The sequence below is a fragment of the Oncorhynchus masou genome, chromosome 31 (assembly GCF_036934945.1).
Source record: "Oncorhynchus masou masou isolate Uvic2021 chromosome 31, UVic_Omas_1.1, whole genome shotgun sequence".
Taxonomy (NCBI): Eukaryota; Metazoa; Chordata; class Actinopteri; order Salmoniformes; family Salmonidae; genus Oncorhynchus; species Oncorhynchus masou.
The window spans coordinates 93,509,129-93,528,589 of record NC_088242.1 but is presented as its reverse complement, the minus strand read 5'-3'; the positions used below and the strand labels follow the sequence as shown (position 1 = coordinate 93,528,589).

At 41.9% G+C, this 19,461-nt stretch overlaps 2 protein-coding genes across 2 annotated transcripts; one reads left to right on the top strand and one right to left on the bottom strand.

The window, feature by feature from the left end:
• Positions 1-269: 269 nt before the first annotated feature.
• Positions 270-2,237, bottom strand: LOC135525068 (uncharacterized). Its single transcript, XM_064952826.1, has 3 exons — positions 1,044-2,237; positions 789-876; positions 270-448 (listed from the first exon to the last, which is right to left on the bottom strand). Exons 1-3 carry the CDS (start codon positions 2,235-2,237, stop codon positions 270-272), a joined length of 1,461 nt encoding a protein of 486 aa, XP_064808898.1.
• A 4,924-nt stretch (positions 2,238-7,161) lies between these two features.
• On the top strand, positions 7,162-18,276 carry LOC135525066 (protein ANKUB1-like). The gene is made up of 5 exons (XM_064952825.1): positions 7,162-7,170; positions 11,815-11,958; positions 14,955-15,041; positions 16,011-16,933; positions 17,759-18,276. Exons 1-5 carry the CDS (start codon positions 7,162-7,164, stop codon positions 17,838-17,840), a joined length of 1,245 nt encoding a protein of 414 aa, XP_064808897.1. The 3' UTR covers positions 17,841-18,276.
• The last annotated feature ends 1,185 nt before the right edge of the window (positions 18,277-19,461 follow it).

Below are 19,461 nucleotides of genomic sequence, written 5' to 3'. Positions count from 1 at the left end.
CCTGACGAATCGTGTCCAGATAAAGCGTCCGGAGTGAAAAAGTTGAGGAAAAAAAAACAAAAATATAAATGGTAATTAAAAAGTATAAACCGTAAAGTTGTCAGGTAGCAAAATAGGTTGACAACAAAACGCACAGCAACTCGAAAACAAGTCTGCAAGTTGTGACCGGAAATGACGTCAGACTCTCAAACACCTGACAGATCTCACCTCACAATTAGATTAGATTTTCATCTGAACAAATGAATGCTCTCGTTGTTATAATGAGGAATTTAATTAAATAATTTGGTTTTCCTTGAAGATTTGAATGGGCTGAGAAAGCCTTTCGTGATGGATCTAGACAATCTGGTGAAAAGGGAGGGTTTGCGACTCTTCTCTTCAAGTGGGAAGGACGATGCGATATCATAAATTCCCTCTGGAGAAAAGGAGCCATGAGATGTTGTCATCGTCTCTGCAACGAAAGACCATCCAGCATGCCATCAATTTACATTTTTACTAATTTATCAGACACTGTTATCCAGAGAGACTTACAGGAGCAATTAGGATGAAGTGCCTTGCTCAAGAGCACATTGACAGATTTTGCCTCGTGAACTCAGGGATTCTGAACCAGCAACCTATCGGTTACTGGCCCAACCTCTTAACCCACTAGGCTACCACCCAGCCCACAGTACAGTATGTCATAGGTAACAACTCAGAGGAGTACAATGTCTTTCCAAATGAATTAGTGGAATGGTAAAGGGATAATGTCTCAGTCTTGACTGAGCAGCAGCCTAAACAACAGCAGGGCTTACCTGTAAAGTACACAGTAGGGGAAATGTTCTGAGGCTGGTACTCCAGAGACTCTTGAGGACAGAGGTTCTTACTAACTTTCTTGGAACCCTGGTTGGTGGGAAAAGGCACATTAAAACAAACTGAAAAATGTTCGATATCTTAAAGTACAGCATATCAATTGTAAAGAAGCAGTGCAATGCCATGACACAAAGAATCATATATCTCATAAAAGGTCAACAGCAGTGTTATTCATGAAAGATGTATGTGTACTATACCTTTGTGTTAAAGGTGAGGACCTGCTCTCCAGTACTGCTGATGGTATCCCTTTCCAAATCAAACACGCCTTCTACAATGTCACTGGTGGCCACGCTGGTAGCGGACTCAAAATAACATTTAGCAGTGGCTTTGGTGATCATTTGAAGAATGACCATGCAAGTAGAAGTCTTTGGATCGTTCTGGACTGAAACATCAAAGTTTATATTTTCATACTCATCTGACCACTGTCTCAGGAAGCCCTTCACTGTCTCTTCAGCAAATATCTGGAGAAGCTGAGAGGAGAGCTCCTTGGATATGGCACATTGTTCCTTTCCCCATTTCAGCCTTGAAAGAATGGAGTCTGAAGCACTTTTGGCTGCTTCCAATGTTAAGACCTGTGGAGTGCTGTGGCTGTCCTGAAGGGCTATCACTTTATCCACCAATTCATGGCTGAAAATGTGGATGGTCCAAGTGGAAATGATTTTTCTCAATTTCCTAACAGCAGATCGGAGGTCGTCAAGATGTGAAGCACCCTGTCCATCTTCCTGTGTGTTCTCAACACTTTCCACCATAATGTCCACTACCACCCCAGCAGCTTGCCTGACTTTGTCCACAAAGGTTACAGGAAGTAAGTCCTCTGTGTGAAAGAAGTCCTCAATGATTGTGTTTCTAACAATGGGAAAGTCAATCTGAGCAGGAAACTCAGTGGGGATGGGAGTCCCGGGTAAGGCAAAGTGCCATTTCGACTGCCTTAATTTTGAAGTAGGTGTTAGAGAGATGGAGGAGCGTGAAGAAGAGGTATTTCTTGTATTTTGGCTGTCAGCACTCCTACAACGGATCGTGTCAATATCCTCCAGCATGGATCCTGAGAGCTCAGTGGTTTTAGGTAGTAATTTGTGCGGAATGTCCACACAGGCATCGTTTCCACCAGGTGTAACACTGCTCTGGTTGACCTCAAGATGGCCGAGACTTGCTCTTTGTGATGCAGGACTGCTTTGATATGTAAAGATTTGGATTGAACCAAGTGTTGTGTCTGATCTTTGAAGATCTTTTCTGAGAAACTCCGTAATCTTACTTTGCAGACTGTAGTAGATGTTACGAGCAACAGACCAGATCCTTTTCTCAGAAACCTGTCCAGTGGTGAGCAGGGAGGTTCCAGATACCATGTCAGATGATTGGGTGGTCTGGGTGAGCTCCTGCTGGTCTTTCACCATGGTTTGTATAATATCAGTAGATGTGGTGGATGTAGATACAGACTGAAGGTACTTATCTGTTGTACCTTCCTCCACAATGTTAAATGATCTAGAGAGGACCTCACTCACTCCTTTCTCAGCTTTGGTTTGGAACTCATGACTAGAGAGTTTTTGGAGGCTCTTTGTTGAAAGACTGTGGGAAGATGCAATGCCTTTGGAGGCAGCCGTGCTGCAATCTAGACTTACTGGAGAGGTTCGCTCAGGAGAACCTTGGAGACGTTCAAACATGTCTTCACATGGTGTTGGGGACCTTGACAAGGAGATGTCCTTCAGCTGAGACAGAACACCACCTACCAACATGTTGACCTCAAGGGACATATCAGATATTTTCTTTCCTACTGTGGAGAAGCAAGGTGCATTTGATGTCTGATCCTCGCATGAGGTCAAGATTGTTGAAATGACCTCTTTGGTACTATTGGTCAGTAGAGCCTCGTCTGTTTCAGTCCAGAGAAGTTTTGAACTCTCGCTGACACCCCTGTGTAGAGCCACTTCAAGGTTCAAACTGCGCAAGTGAGGCACACTCTTACTAGCTTGCCTCAAGTCCTGGCTTGCCAAACAAATGTGCTCCTTAGTCCCAAGATGTCCAGAGTCCTCTGTGGGTATATGACTAGACATTCTGCTCAGCATGTCTGACCTCCGCTGATGAATGATGAAGTCCTTTAATGTCTTCTTAATATTGTTATATAAACTAGTGGTAGCAGACCAGATCCTGCTCTGTAGCTTTTGTGCATTTTCCTGGAGGTCAGGTTCTCTCTCCTCTACTTCTGCAGGTTGCGCCGAGCTCTGCAGGTCTTCCACAAATGTGTCAATGATGCCAAAGGCAGCAGAATCCGCACAAATATCCTTTGACCATGTGTACTGGTTTTGAATGGAACAAGACCTGGATGCTACAGAATAAGCAGGCTTTGCACTAGTTAAGCTACTGGTGGACTTTTTAACTAGGAACTCACTCACTGCTTGAGTGGCATTTCTCTTAAATTCCTCACTTGAGAGTTTTCTAATACAATCTAACAGACTGGTCAAAGAAGCTGTGGCCTTACTTCTGCTGTCCTCAATTTGACAGGGGAACTCACATACTATTGGTGATGAGGCCCTGGAATGGGAGATATCCCCAAGCTGAGCCAGAACACCCTCTACAAATTTCTCTCTCTCAATAGAGAAGTCTGATCCTTTTTCTCCAACAGTGTACAGGGGGTCCTCCTTTGACATCTCAGTGTTGTACAAGACCAGAAGCTCTGAGATGACTTCTTTGGTGCAAGTTGTCAGAAGGAGCTTGCTTTCTTCTGACTCAGTTTGTGCCCAAAGAAGTTTTGAGCTCTCACTTAGGCCTCTTTGTAAAGTAACTTCACCAGTGGACTCTGGCAACTGAGGCTCACTCTTACTGGGCCTATATTTCATGTCTAAGCAAGGAAGTGGAACTGTCTCCTTAAACTCAGCATTTGTGATGTTGTCATCAGATGTGACAATACTCTTTAAGGCACATCGCTGAAGCTTGCCGAAATAATCTTTCAAGTTGTTTTGGATGCTGTGGTAAATGTGAACAGCAGCAGACCAGGCACTCTTCTGTTGGGGACTCTCTTCAGATTCAGCCAAGGACTTCATATCTGACACGAAAGTCTTAACAACTACTGACGCTGCTGAGCCCACTGGGTGAATTGACTCTGTCTTTACAATGCCAGACAATGTTTGACCTGATACAGCACCTGTTAACTCAGACTGAATGACTGAACTAGGAAAGCTCAAACTACTGACTTTTTTGGCAAGAACTCCACTCACTGCTTGTATTGCTGATGTTTGAAACTCCCGGCTGGAGAGTTTTTGGATGCTCTTAGATGTGAGCGTGCAGGAGGAACCAGATTCACCAATATTGTAGCTGCTCTCGTATTTTCTTATCAGGGCATCAAGATCCTCAATGAAGCCAACATGCGATGCCAAAAACGTGATCTTGTCCTTCAGATCTTTCAGCAAATTCTGTTTGTTCTCGTCAACAAAAGCCACCATTGTGTCAGAGATGGTGGTCATGACTTGCCCTGTTAGACTCTTGCTCTCTTGGTCAACTTTTCAAGTTTAGCAGCCAGCTCTCTCACCATGCTCTCAGTCACCTTGGTCTGTGAGTCTCCCCTTACCGGTGTCACTAGAGAGGTTTGACTTGCGGAGGCACTCTTAACGACCACTGATAAGGCCGACTTGACATCTTTAGCCAACTCTGCCATTACAGCAGGGGTTAGCATCATAGAGCCTGCACTTCCAGATGGAGAATTGGACATGCATGCAAGTTTGGAGAGAGATCCTTGCAGGCTGTCCTGCACACAGGTGACGAGGGTGTCCTCTGAGACACCTAAGAGGACTTGTAGCGTCTCAGAGTTGGTTGTTTTCTTCTGCACATCAGACAGAGAGGTTAGAGTCCTTGGAAAAAAACAACAGAAATCATCAAAGTCAAACAAATAATATGTAAGGCTGTGATGCACATTCAGTGTGTCAAATACATCTGCACCATTGAAAACAATGAGGAAAACGCTGCTGTTTCTCTGAGAAAAAACCTTAGTGTGATGTCAGCCTAACTGCTTAATTTCTAAAGCCCAATTAAATGTTTTTTTTTTGTATAGGTCATTTGAATTGAAACTGGCCTGTAGATATCTATCTATCCTGGCAATATCTATCCTCTACAAAAATCCAAATTGCTATAAACTTCAAATACTGTAACTTCTAATAACTTCAAGGACAATCATAAATACAAGGCAGTTTGAAGAAATGTTAAAGGGAAATTTCTAAATGTTTCAACTTCATATTCATCATCTCCAGCACCACCCCAACATCAGCATATGTGAAAAACGGGCATTTCTATGTTTTGTAGTAAAAAAGAAAGAGGAAGATAAGTGTTTTCTATGACATCATCAACCAATTAGTAGGCAATGCCTACTCATAATTGGTTAAAATCACACGATGCACACTGATGATGTCATTAGAATCTAGAGCTGAGCATTTAACCAACATTTTTGTTATTTTTCGGTTTTTAAACAACGTCGGCTCAATTATTTGAATTCCATATAGTTAATTTTTTCTTCTTCTGTGAGCTCGATGCTCAGTTTCTGTAGAGATAAATCAGATCAAGCACGAACTATGCAATGTAGTAGGGAGTTGTAGTTTCCAACAGGCCAATATTCTACATAGTTTAGCACAGAAAATATGGCAATTAATTCCCATAATCCATTGCACGCCCACTTACTTGTCCACTCTGTGTGGAGCAGATACGGAAACCTCATTGACTGAGACGGAGAGAGAGAATGCATGAGAGAGATAAAAAGCAGTTGCGTTGCGAGGATTCTCTACCTGGAAATACATGATCTAAGTGATTGACAGTTGGTGTTCAGCGGTCATAAAAGTAGGTCTTATTTACTTAGAAGAACTACTAAAATAGTGATTTTGTCAGACAGGATAAGCAGCAGCTCTATAGAGATGAGTTGATGACTTGGAATGAAATAATAAAGTCATCAAATAAATATTTTATATGAGAAAGTAAATGATGGTTGATAAGTCATAAACAGTAATGGACAGTCACTACCATCATGGGACTTTTATTCATTGTTTTATTATGTGTTGTTACAGCATAGTGCATTCAATGTCTAAAAAAAGTATTGAAATCCAGAACCGTGATTATTTTTTAAATATTTGAATCGAAACCAAACCAACCTCAAAAAGCACTAATTTCTCAGCACTATTGGAAACAGTTACGTCCCTCTATATTTTTTTTTTACTACAAAGCATGGAAATGTGTAATTTTCACATATGGTGATGCTGGAGATGAATATGAAGTTGTTAAATTTCCCTTTAAGAACATACCTCATGGCCCCCTTGGGCAGGTAGCTTCCACTGCCCTTAGTCAGGTAAATCTCCTTGAACTTAAGTTGTGATTCCTGCTCTTCTTCCTCTTCCTGCTCCATACAGTTGGAGGAAGGGTAGGGAGTCGGGATGCGAAAGCTATTGTAAGACTTTCGACTGCCTGGCCTCTTAGGTACACCAGCCTCAGTAAATCTCACGCGGGACTTGGTGTTAGTCTTATCGTCTAACAGACTGGTGAGTGACGCTGTGAGAGATCTCTGTGACAATGGAGAGGAGGCAGCATCTTGGATGCCCAGTAGTTCGTAAAGACCTGGGATGATGATCTGCATCAGCTTGTCCGATAAAAACTGGACAATCCTCAGACACAAGCCGGCAAGCTGTTGTTTTGTCAGCTGTATTCCAGAAACAGAAGAAGTGTTTTAAAATGTTGCATAGTGCGTCTTTCAAAAGCTTATGAACAAGGTTAAACATTAGGCAGAGTTTTCATGGTAATCTAATTAAATTGTCAGTAACATGATCTTACCGGGTCAAACATGCCCTCACGAATCCCCCTCCATTGCCTGAAAACAATATTGTTATAAATGTTGTCATATCAGGATGCGTGGCAGAATTGTTTTTATTTAATTATTTGCCTGATCGTGAAGTTATACTTGCTTTGTGTCAGTTGTTTTGGCAAAATTGCAATGTGACAACTTTTCTAGCACTGAACATTTTTTTCCGATTAATCCGTTTCTAATTTGATCCTATTTCCTTGAAGGTGTGATAGTACCAAAGAAAACAGAACATACTTCTCAGTTAGGTTTTGAAGGAAGTCCATAAGTGTCAGATGTTCCACATTGTTGAGCTTCCCCTCTTCTGTGGTTTCCATCACTGAGGTTGCTCTGCTCCTGGTAGAATTGCTCTGCTCCTGGTAGAAATGTAATTATATTGCAAATAATCAAACTTAATATACAACAAATATCATACTGAAATGATTATTAACTGTTAAAGAGTGGAGTAGCATTGGCAACGTTGGACAAATTTAAACAACTGCAACACAACAGAGATGGTTGTGGTACGTCAACATTGCCAATGATAGCATCACTATAACATTTTATTAATGTTGTAATATGAAATGACCAGGTCAACTTACCATCTCATTGACAGCTTCAGAGGTCAGGTGGTCATCCACCACACAGACAGGCAGGTCTAGAGACTGGGACAAGGCTCTATGGTCATAACCAGGAGAGAATGGAAACAACATCAGAGCAGTCCCAATGGCAGAATCTAACCACTGTCTTCATGTCAAAGACTCACTCACTCATTTGCTTTGTCAAACCTACCCCTTAGAATGACTTCGATATTAACACTGAATATATTTTGTTATTAAGAGATCTCTCAATAATAATTCTCACAATGGCATATTGGTAGTAGTCAGTGACATATTAAAGCTAAGCAGGGCTGGGTGTAGTTAAAACCCTGGATGGGGTTTGATCCCGGGCTGAGGTGCAGCCTATTGTTTTTTTCTGAAAGTGTATATAATGTTGAACATCTGACATGTTTTCAAAGGTACAAATTCAACCTATTTTATACAGGGTTTGGCTATGCTGAATTTAGTTTACAATGATAACATCATCCTGTGGTTGAAATTCCACCCTCAAAACAACAGTTTGGCCTATACCCCATTATATCCACTACGCCCCTCCCCCCCACACACACACTTTATATTTTACCAATATGTATGCAGCCCACCAGCCCTAAAGCATGAACCTGTTTTTTTGCTAGAAAATGTGGATTAAGAGAAGAAAAATTATCCTTTTCGCTAGTTTCATCTAAATAGAAGGGCAACATGACATTGATAAACTTTGTCATATCTGCTTTCACCGGGATTTAAAAACCAAGGCTTTCCTAAAATGTTTACCTCAGCCAGTTTAGAACCCAGGTGTGTCTGCAAAACACATGCACTCCTCCATAAGGTTCATGGCTTGCCTATTGTTTTATCCCAGTACAAGAGGGGCAACTGGATTCAGGATTAAACACAAGCAGTCTTTAAGGTATATCTTTTACAGTTTAGGCCTACCTTATTATTTTCTTCCATCTGGCAATATCATTTTAAGGAATGAAATCTGTTTTGTTGCTAATATTATTATTAATTGTAGGAAAATACAGCTGTAGAGTACAAGAATCAGCTACTTTCTGAAGGGAAGCCAAGCTCATAAGCAATTTAGAACCTACAGACAATTATGACAACATTGGAACGCATGAATGTGTCACAAACGCCTTGTGGTCACATGTTATTTTAGGGCGTGGCTCCGCATTCGTGACCGGTTCTCTTATTTCTATTTCCCGGTATCCGTTAGTGCTGGAATTTGCGATTAATACTTTTCTCATGCCGAAACCGGATTAAATACATACCGGTAGTTAAATGACAAAAATTATGATATTCGCAATGTCATTAAACAACAACAAAAAAAAACATAAATAGCTACTACAATTTCGAAACATGATTTTGTCATCAGTTTAGTACCATTTGTTTGATTTTGTGGACCCACGACTAAACTTTATCTATGTTAGCTAGTTGCTAGCGACGCTAGTCAGCATAGGCTGCTTCATGATAAACAGTTCGCGTTAGCGAATTAGCTACCTAGCTAGCCAGCCTAACAAGCTGTCACATCCAGTGGAAACCGATGCAACCCTGCTGCCAAATAAGGGCTAGCTCGATGACCCGTGGTAACAGTGAGGTCCCCATGAGTTATCGTGCAGAAAAAGCGAATAAAATACTGGTTGATGAGCTAGCTAAATTAGCCAGCAAGACGGGTATGACCGTTAACAGCGTGCATGCACAAATGCATGACGACACATTGAATATAAGTGAAGCAGGCATGCAGAACGAGATCGCCCCACCAAGCCAGATAGAGAGGGGATCGCCCCACCAAGCCAGATAGTAGAGGGTACAACAACGCCGGGACACAGAGGCATAGCTCATACAATTATATTTTGTTCCAGTCAATGACAATACATGTTGAAAAATAAACACCTGCGTCAAATATATGGCATCGCATGCTTGTGCAAAGATAGCTTGCATGAATTTTTAAAATAATCCGGTGACCACTAGATGTCCTCGTATATCCACATTTAGATCAACTGTACTTGATTTTTCATCAGTACTGTGAATGACAAGCCCACTGAATCTTGTTTAATAATCTTTATACTCAGCAGGTAGAGGCCTCGGTACTTCAAATCAGTGCTTAATTTGAGCCAGAACAGGATCCGGCACCTTTCCGTTCTGGACTGTTTTCTTCCGGAACCTATTTGGCCGAATCCGGTACCTCTCGTGCCATGAAAAATAATTTTCACTTTTTGCTATGTAACAATTATAATAAAAGCGATCAAAGTTCATTCGAGTTGCCTCTTCGTCAATTATCCTGCCCCCTCATCTCTCCAGAGTTGCACTTCATCATTTGTTTCCTTATAGAATCATAGCTGCATGAAGGGTTCTGGAGGAATTTTCTAAAGTTACGGAATTACTGCTGTCTGTTCAGAAATAAATTAAATCATTCATAATAGCCCAATACGTCATGAGAAACCCTATAATTTAGCTACAGAGGACCAATGCCCCCTTTTTTTAAATAGCCTTGCTGCGGATTGTAGCCCAATAACAAAGAATAGCCTACAGTCGGGAACGTGAGGCAAATGTGTCAGTGAAAAAACAGCACGCAGACAAAACAGGCATTTTGCAATATTTCAAATACAATCGAGGGAAAACACAGGTTGAAAAGCAATGACTCTTGCTGAAAAGATAAGACTATGCTGTAGACTACCAAAATATTTGATCAACTCCCAAACATTGTTTTACAAAACAGAGAGAGAGAGATAGGCTTTTGACACGAGCGCATCGACAATCTCCAGCCAGTGAGCTGCGCATCATTGGGTGAGTCAGTGAAACTGGAAAGCATTTTTAGGACTAATTTCCTCCTCATATTGTAGCCTACTATATGTTTCTCCACAAACCTCGGCCTATAGACTATTGATGGATTCAATACAAGGTCATTTTTAATGATCTCAGATACTAAGTTTGTCAGTGTCAAAGTAGCCTGCCATTTCGATCATTTGTGCGGATTAAAAAAAAATAATGCCAAAGTCTCCAGTCATGTAAAATTATGTAGAATTGCACGAAATGCGGTTTTAAAAAGGCCAACACTTTCCCGGACCCTAGGCTACTAAAACTGTTCCCCATGTGTGTGTAACAGGGTTGGTTATGTTTCCACTTGCCTCTAAAGAAATGTGTATTTAATGTTCAAGCATTGTTATTGGTTAGTTCAACTCTGATGACAATAAGGTGTGTTGTGATTGGCCCCGCTTGCAGATAGGGGGAGATCGCGAACGTCAGGTCTCCCCAGTATGAAAATGTGATGCAAGGGGTAGGTCAGGTTATGAATACTGTTTTCTATTTTACAATGTGTACAAGTTTGCTGTACGTTACTGATTTATACATGTGTGGGTATATGGTACCTGTTGGTGATTGACGGGCTTTCTGGGATGTGCTTTGGCATATGATTGCTGTAAATAAGTGTGTTAGCTAGCATACACCGATGTAATGGTCACATAAGCCACTGCTAACACAGTTGTCTTCATGCTACAGATTTTGCCATCGACAGCCATCAATACCGTTCAGCTCTGCACAACTAACGTGCTGTTTCCCATTTAACAACAGGTATTTACACATGTTATATTTTGTATTGTATTTTTGAATTTTGTTCGCCCAGTATGAAAATGTGATTGCAAGGGATTTTGCCATCGACAGCCATCAATACCGTTAAGCCCTGCACAACTAACGTGCTGTTTCCCATTTAACAACAGAAATAAATGCTCAACTGGGACCACTGGCCGAAGTGATTTATATTGAGAAAACACAACGCATGGAGAGTACATATACATCTGTTACATGTGCACCTTCTATAAGTGGCTCTACCCAAATGTGATGATATGCGTTCAATGCTCTATTATAATAGGTGATCTTTTTTCTCATGAGTTCTGGTACCACAGAACCCCCCCTCTAGCACTCACTCTTTGTTCTGGCACCTCCCAATTTACAAATTAAGCTCTGCTTCAAATTTTTATTTTACAAGGCAAGTCAGTTAAGAAAAAATTCTTATTTTCAATAAAGGCCTAGGAACAGTGGGTTAACTGCCTGTTCAGGGGCAGAATGACAGATTTGTACCTTGTCAGTTCAGGGATTTGAACTTGCAACCTTTCGGTTACTAGTGGTGTCGTGAAGCAGTGTGGCTTGGCTGGGATGGGTTTCGGAGGACGCACGGCTCTTGGCTCTCGCCTCTCCCGAGTTGTAGCAATGGGACAAGACTGTAACTACCAATTGGATACCACTAAATTGGGAAAAAAAAGAAGTCACCTTGGGGGTTTGTGGTATATGGCCAATATACCTCCTAGCTGCGTTGTGCCTAAGAACAGCCCTTGGCCGTGGTATATTGGCCATATACCACACCTCCTTGGGCCTTATTTCTTAATTGGACACAATTGGACACTTTTACAATTATTGAATGGTAAACATTGACATCTGTCTGGGTGGAACACCCTCCATAATGGGTGTCTGTGTGGGACACCCTCCATTACGGCTCCATCAGTGTTGAGCCCTCTCACTCTGATTGTATGGGACACTCAATTACGGCTCCTTGTGTTTCCAATCTTCTTCCTCTGGCAGGATTACTTCCACGTGCAACTGTCAGACGACAAGCAGGTGAGGCACTTCCTGGAGCTGAGCTATGCTGGTGCCATCCTTCGGGACAGCTGGGTCCTGACAGACGTTGGCATCACCCCTAGCAGTGCCATCTGCTGCCTGCTGAAGGTACCAGCCGAACACCTAGCTGTTTCTACCCGTGCTTGAAAATGCATATCAAAGTGAGCTGGCTATTGCTTGAAACAGCTTCATACTATCATTAGCATAAAGTGTTTCAGATATAGTGTGGTGATATATAGTATGGTGATATATAGTATGGTGATATATAGTATGGTGATATTATAGTATAGTATGGTTATATAGTATGGTTATATAGTATGATTATATATATTATGGTGATATATAGTGTGGTGATATATAGTATGGTTATATAGTATGGTTAAATAGTATGGTTATATAGTATGGTTAAATAGTATGGTTATATATAGTATGATTAGTGTGGTGATTTAGTTATATAGTCAAACAGTATGCCATATAATACAGGTAATTTAGTGGATAAATACAGAGGAGCCTCTTAAAGATGAAGTTACAGGTCTGTGAGAGCCAGAAATCTTGCTTGTTTGTAGGTGACCAAATACTTATTTTCCACCATAATTTGCAAATAAATTCATTAAAAATCCTACAATGTGATTTTTCTGGATTTTTTTTTTCTCATTTTGTCTGTCATAGTTGAAGTGTACCTATGATGAAAATTACAGGCCTCTCTCATCTTTTTAAGTGGGAGAACTTGCACAATTGGTGGCTGACTAAATACTTTTTTGCCCCACTGTATAGTGTGGTGGTATATAGTATGGTGATATATAGTATGTTGAGGTCACCCTGCTTGAGACTTAAAGTAATGTTGCCCTTGCTCAACCAAGACCATGGTTATGGTAGAGTGATTGGTTAGTAAGAACACTGCTTTATACCGAGACCATGGTTATGGTAGAGTGATTGGTTAGTAAGAACACTGCTTTATACTGAGACCATAGTTATGGTAGAGTGATTGGTTTATACCGAGACCAGTAAGAACACTGCTTATACTGAGACCATGGTTATGGTAGAGTGATTGGTTAGTAAGAACACTGCTTTATACCAAGACCATGGTTATGGTAGAGTGATTGGTTAGTAAGAACACTGCTTTATACTGAGACCATGATGGTAGAGTGATTGGTTAGTAAGTGCTTCGTGAGTTGTGAAGTGTTGTTGTACAGAGGTCCCTGGGTACATGTCCAGAGCCAGACAGGGACAGAACTCACTCTGTTCCACAAAGTTCTGTGGAAGATTTGCTAACAGAGGAGAGTGGTTATGTATCTAAGTACAAATTTAACCATCAGAATAATGTTTATTTGTGTTCCTTACTTTACTTACATCCCATCATTGACATAGTCAAAGCCAGACCTTCTGTCTGTCTCTCCTTCTTGCTGGTTGACTAGAGTGGAAATCTATAGTATTGTATGGTTGACCTGGGATAGAGCTGAAATGTGGCCCGATGTAGTGTTGCCTTTGTACCAAACACCCTTACAGTCATAAACCTTTCCCCATGTAATCGCCTCGACCTCAGTCTGGTGTTCGCTAACAGTATCTGAAGAGTCTGCATACCCAGTGGTGTATAGTATAGTAGAGCACAGCAGAGTACAGTAGGGCACAGCAGAGTACAGTAGAGCACAGCAGGCCGTATAGTAGGAGAAGAAGAGGCCCTTTGGGTTCATTGAAATACATATTCATAATATTTCTGCTAACAATTTAATCTGCACCCAGATTAGTCTTCAATTTAATTTTCACCCAGATTAGTGTTCAATTTAATCTGCACCCAGATTAGTCCTCAATTTAATTTTCAACAAGATTAGTGTTCAATTTAATCTGCACCCAGATTAGTGTTCAATGTGATAGAACAAAACTCAGTACAGCACATGAATTAGAAAATGTTGTTACAAATTTGAGCCACGAGATGGTGGTAGATTATAAGTTTAAATAGCATGGACCTTTGATTTGTCTCTGGATAGAAATTGCCCTTGGGCACAGATCTAGGATCAGTTTAACTGTACCCAGATCAGATCAGTTTACCCAAATCCTAACCTTTACCATTAGCAGTAAAAACACAAACCAGACATCATAAGATCAGTGCAAAGGATTCACTTCATCTTACCCCTGGAATTATATGACTCATAATGTTATATATACTGAGTGTACCAAACATGAGAAACACCTAGGTATTTATTGTAAAACACCTGAATTTACTGCCATCAGAACAGCCTTCAGCGGGGGCATGGACTCTACAAGGTGTTTGAAAGCGTGTGTTGGCAGTGCCGTGACGGGGGAGACCTCTCAGTCTTGGGCACTGTGTTTCTCCTGAGTGTCTGTGGCCAGGCTCATGACCCTGGTGTCCCATGTGGGCTTCCCGTCAGCTCCTTCAGACTGAGCTCTCCACCGGCCTGCAACTCTAGACTGCAACCGGCTGCACGACTACGCCATTGACCTGGGTATGGCCTTCCTTGTGCAGTAGATCAATGGTCCTCTGGCTCAACACCTTATGGATGTAACACAGAGACAAATGGACTGTATGGAACAGGGATGCTGGCCATTCTTGGTTCATGGCCCAGGAGCATTGCATGTTCTCTGTCTCCCATTCATGGCTACTCTACCTGGACACCTGGGATGGGTACCCCAGTTCAAGAGGCACTTCCTGGGACACAGACTGACCACCAACCCACCTGTCACCCTGTGAATGGCACAATACACATCTACACACTGAACTGTATGATAGACTTACTCAACAGTTGTCTCAAGGCTTAAAAATCCTTCTATAGCTTACCTGTCCGTACTCCCTTCATATACACTGAAGTGGATTTATACAGTGACATCATGAAGGATGTATATAGCTTACACCTGGATTCACCTGGTCAGTCTTTGTCATGGAAAGAACAGGTGTTCCCTTTTGTTTATAGGTGTTATGTAGTACTTATGTACCCTGTTTATCTTGGTCACTGTTTTCTCTGTGTATATAGCTGTGTGTCAATGATATTTACCCAAGTGGGCTTACAATAAGCATTTTCAGTGACCGTGTCACTGGGGAGACCCTCTGTCTTGGGCACTGTATTCTCCATGGTACTTTTCTGTGCCAGGCTCATGACCCTGGTGCCCAGCAGTGTGGGCTGACCCTCCCGTTCAGCTCCTTCAGACTGACCCTCAGTCTACCGGCCTGCAACTGTGTTTGAACCTGTGCATATACTTACAATGATGGCCATTGACCTCAATGTATGGCCTTCCTTGTGCATAGATCAATGGTCCTACACTGGCTCATTTATTTATGTCATGGATGTAACACAGAGCCAAATGGACTGTATGGAACACATTCTTGGTTATGGCCTGATAGGAGGACAACCTGCATGTGTCTCAATGGTCCCAGGGGCTGGCCCATACACTTATTTTCTGTCTCCCAGTACTGACACCAAATGGATGTATGTGGGCAAATGAGTTCCATGGCATATAGCTTACAATGGGATAGTACTGACCCTGTCCATAGCTTACACCTGTCTACGGTACTGACCCTGTGATGAGGTCAATGATATATGACACCTGTTATACTGTACATAGACCCTCTATATAGCAACAGGATGGTACTGAACCTTTATATAGCTTACAATGATGGTACTGAACCTTTATATAGCTTACAATGATAGTACTGACCTGTATATAGCTTACAATGATAGTACTGACCTGTATATAGCTTACAATGATAGTACTGAACCTGTATATAGCTTACAATGATAGTACTGACCCTGATATAGCTTACAATGATGTACTGACCCTGTATATAGCTTACAATGATAGTACTGACCCTGTATATAGCTTACAATGATAGTACTGACCCTGTATATAGCTTACAATGATAGTACTGACCCTGTATATAGCTTACAATGATGATGGTACTGACCCTGTATATAGCTTACAATGATAGTACTGACCCTGTATATAGCTTACAATGATATATGTAGCTTATATTCTCGTGTTTTTTTCCTTCATACGTTTTTCTCTTACCCTGATATTTAATACTGCATTGTGGGAAAGAGCTTGCAAGTAAGCATTTTACTGTACTGTTTTATAACCCACTGTATCTTGTGAACTTGACAAAAAAAATTGAAACGTGTTATAAATAAATTGATTCTGTATTATTCCAGGTTCCAGCTCCGGGTGGCACTCTACATCGCTGCTTCTCTGGGCCACCTGGACCTGGCCGGCTGGCTGCTGGAGAGGGGGTGCGTGTCATTGAGCCGGTGGGGGTTCACCCTTACCGTGAGTGGTGCCACCAGACGGCCCACCCCGACGTCGCCAAGTGTCCCGCTGTCGCCTCCATCGAGCGCGGCCAGCTCACCATCCTCAAACTCTTTATCGCCAGCAGCGTTCTGACCCTTGCCTGTCGGGATCCCCAGGGTCGTGACCCCCTGAGGATCGCCCTCCAGTATGGCCACAGGGAGTGTGTGCGTCACCTGGCCACCAAGCTGTGCTCTGTGGTGGTCCTCCCAGGTATGGCCCTGCCCATGCGGACATACCTCCAGATAAAGGGCTGGGTGAGGCTGGGGCAGAGGAGGGCAGCATCCAGGCACTGCATGAGCCTCAACAGGGCTCCGTTCAGGACCAGGGTGGGCGACACGGTCCTGGTGGACGGCTTCACCCTCCCCAAGATGTCCTCCAAGCCCAGGAGGAGTGAGGCCAAGGCGGGTATCAGGGTGATGTCCACAGCCTCTCGATGTTTGATCCCCATCAACTGCCCATCTCATGTATCCTGCCCCCTCCGCGCCCTGGCATCCCAGGATAAACCTCTTCAACTACCGAAGCTCCACCCTGTGGCCACGAGGGATGAAAGAGAGAAGAAGAGGGGATGTGGAAGGAAGGGATGTGAGGAGGATGAGAGTGGGGATCAGAACAGCAACCAATGGAGGAGCAGAGTCCCGCTCCCGCCCATTTCCAGAGACACCAATCTCAGACCTGTGTTTGCCTCGCCAAACTCCGCCCAGATCCTCACCACCTCACTGGAGGCCTTTTCTCTCCACTGCGACCGCACACCCAGAGAAAACGCCATATACTGTTTGGCCTTGGCCAGGTTAGTCCAAGTTTAAATGACAGCTACGGTGAATATGAATATTTCTCTGGAGGTTTCTTATGAAAGGTGTGAATACTGTCAGAAGAAGCCTCCTATAATCAGTGGTGGGGGGGAGGGGAACACATGTAAAAGCTGTTTACACACTTTTTATTTTATTTTGTTCAAGCATTTACCCACCTTTTGTGGAAGATGCATTGAAAGTAGAGGGAGCGTTACTTCTTTAATCCTGAACGGCAATCAGCATTTACCAGTCAATGTTTTTACCACTACATCACTGCCTATGATATACCCTTATCCTCCCTGAATAGATTTCAGTACAAACAAATCATGAGCCAACCATCATGCTTAGAAGGTACATAGTCAAATCAAATCAACTCAAACTTTATTTGTCACATGCGCTGAATACAACAAGTGTAGATCTTTCCGTGAAATACTTTGCTTACAAGCCCTTAACAAACAGTGCAGTTCAAGAAGAGTTGAAGAGAATATTTACCCAATAAACTAAAGTAACAAATAATAAAACAGTTGAACTTGTCCGGTGGCCATTTGATTAATTGTTCAGCAGTCTTATGACTTGGGGTTAGAAGCTGTTATAGGTTTACCCTAACAAGTCCTGAAACAAATCATGAGCCAACTATCATGCTTAGAAGGTATATAGTGTCAGTCTTATTGGTTCACCCTAACAAGTTGTTTCAGTATGGGGAGAGGATAGGATGTAAGGGCACTTCATTAATGTATTGAGGCCATTACATATACAGTATTTCACAATGCTAGGACACAGATTTGGTCTCCTAACCTTGTTCTGGTTGATTGACTCTCTAACAGTGCCTTCACACAGAGACCATGGTTGCAGCAGCTGAATGTAGCGCGGACTCTGTCCAGGAGGAGTGCTCAGCACATTGGGTAGACACCAGGATCCTGGTCATCAGGCAGATTAAACTGAAACAAGGAGGGACAACCTGGAATTGTCCAAAAAGGAACTCTTATTTGAGTTTTTATTTTTATTTTTTACAGTGAACAAGATGAGACTTTGGAACGGATGATGCCTGAAACAATGCGGACGACTTAGAATTTCGTTCCTTTGGATGATGCTTATAGATATAGTCAGTACTGTGTTTGATTTGTGTGCAGAAAGTTTACAACGGCAGGCAGTGGATTCTCAGTCATTCCTATTCTCAAGTAACAAAAAACGTATCATATTTCACTGGCTATTTGTAGTAGCCAAATGTGAATGGAATTATTATTATTCTAGAATCATTCAGTTGACTGAATGTGACTATGTGGTTGTGCTGTATGTGATTGTACTGAATGTGGTTGTACTGTACGTGATTGTAAGTGTTTGACATGGGTCTAATTGAGGCTCCAACCCCCCCCCACACACACACACACTTAACACTATTTTTTATCCATAGAAATCCTCACTTGCTGATGAAGACCTGTAGTGGTTGAAATCAATGTAAAATACAGTATGAACACTGCTGCCTTAAAACTCTTTTATTAAGATGTGGATCATTATTGCTCATTTAAATGAGTCTGTGCAGTGTCAAAATAATACATACTGTATTTCAACTAGAGTATTTGACAAACTCTTTATTTACACAGCACAAAACTGACAACGACTTGTAACGATGTTAACTAGCACAGCATGTGTCATCATTCCCCTGCAGTGTTTTTATTTTATTTACACAGCAACATAGCAGAACAGCTTAAATAGTTTTTTATTTTTATTTAACCTTTTTTTTTCACTAGACAAGTCAGTTAAGAACAAATTCTTATTTCCAATGATGGCCAAACCCGGACGACGCTGGGCCAATTATGCTGCACCCTATGGGACTCCCAATCACTTGGGAGTGGGAAGGATACCAAATCCAATATCACACACTTCTTCCTTAGTATTCTGAGAACTGTCAGATAGCTGTGAGAGCTATGAGTGGATCGTGGACCCATGCATAAATGATAACTTTGCTGTAACTCAGTGGGGCAAGTAGAACGTCCGGGTTAGTGTATGTGCATTATCTTGTCAGTTGATTGTCTTTGTCTCAAAGCCTTTCCATTTCTGGGGTATTGAAGAAGCTTCTGATCTCAACCTTCTTGACAGGTACAAAACACTTGGTTAGTGTATGTGTCTTATCCAATGGGTTGTCAGGTGAACGTTGAAGATGCTTCTTGGAGGTGAACTAATGATGTCATTGAATCGCTGTCATTGAGTTGCTCACTGGACAAGACAATTATTCACTGAAAATGAAATCTGTCTTTCATTTCACTTATGTTGATACTTGATTGGCTATTTGCTGTCTTTTGAAAATATAAAAATAAATATAACTGTTTTATGAAGCACTTGTAGACATTCATTGTTTTCAAAATCATATTTTCAGCAAAACAGATACATATGTTTACAATATGACATCAAATAAAAATAAAATAAGTGATATGTAAATGATTGGCAAAAGGCTCCAACCACCCAAGTCATAGACTGTTCACTCTGCTACCACACGGCAAGCGATACGAGAGACCAAGCTGGGACCAAG

Excerpts from the sequence above, each read along its gene's own strand:
- LOC135525066 (XM_064952825.1), top strand. Across the intron at positions 11,959-14,954 it reads CCATCTGCTGCCTGCTGAAG|GCTCATGACCCTGGTGCCCA; the intron begins GTACCAGCCGAA and ends TTTCTGTGCCAG. Across the intron at positions 15,042-16,010 it reads GTCTACCGGCCTGCAACTGT|GTTCCAGCTCCGGGTGGCAC; the intron begins GTTTGAACCTGT and ends GTATTATTCCAG.
- LOC135525068 (XM_064952826.1), bottom strand. The coding sequence starts at position 2,237 with ATGGTGAAAGACCAGCAGGAGCTCACCCAGACCACCCAATCATCTGAC. Across the intron at positions 877-1,043 it reads TCCTCACCTTTAACACAAAG|GGTTCCAAGAAAGTTAGTAA; the intron begins GTATAGTACACA and ends CCCACCAACCAG. Across the intron at positions 449-788 it reads CCCTACTGTGTACTTTACAG|AGACGATGACAACATCTCAT; the intron begins GTAAGCCCTGCT and ends CTTTCGTTGCAG.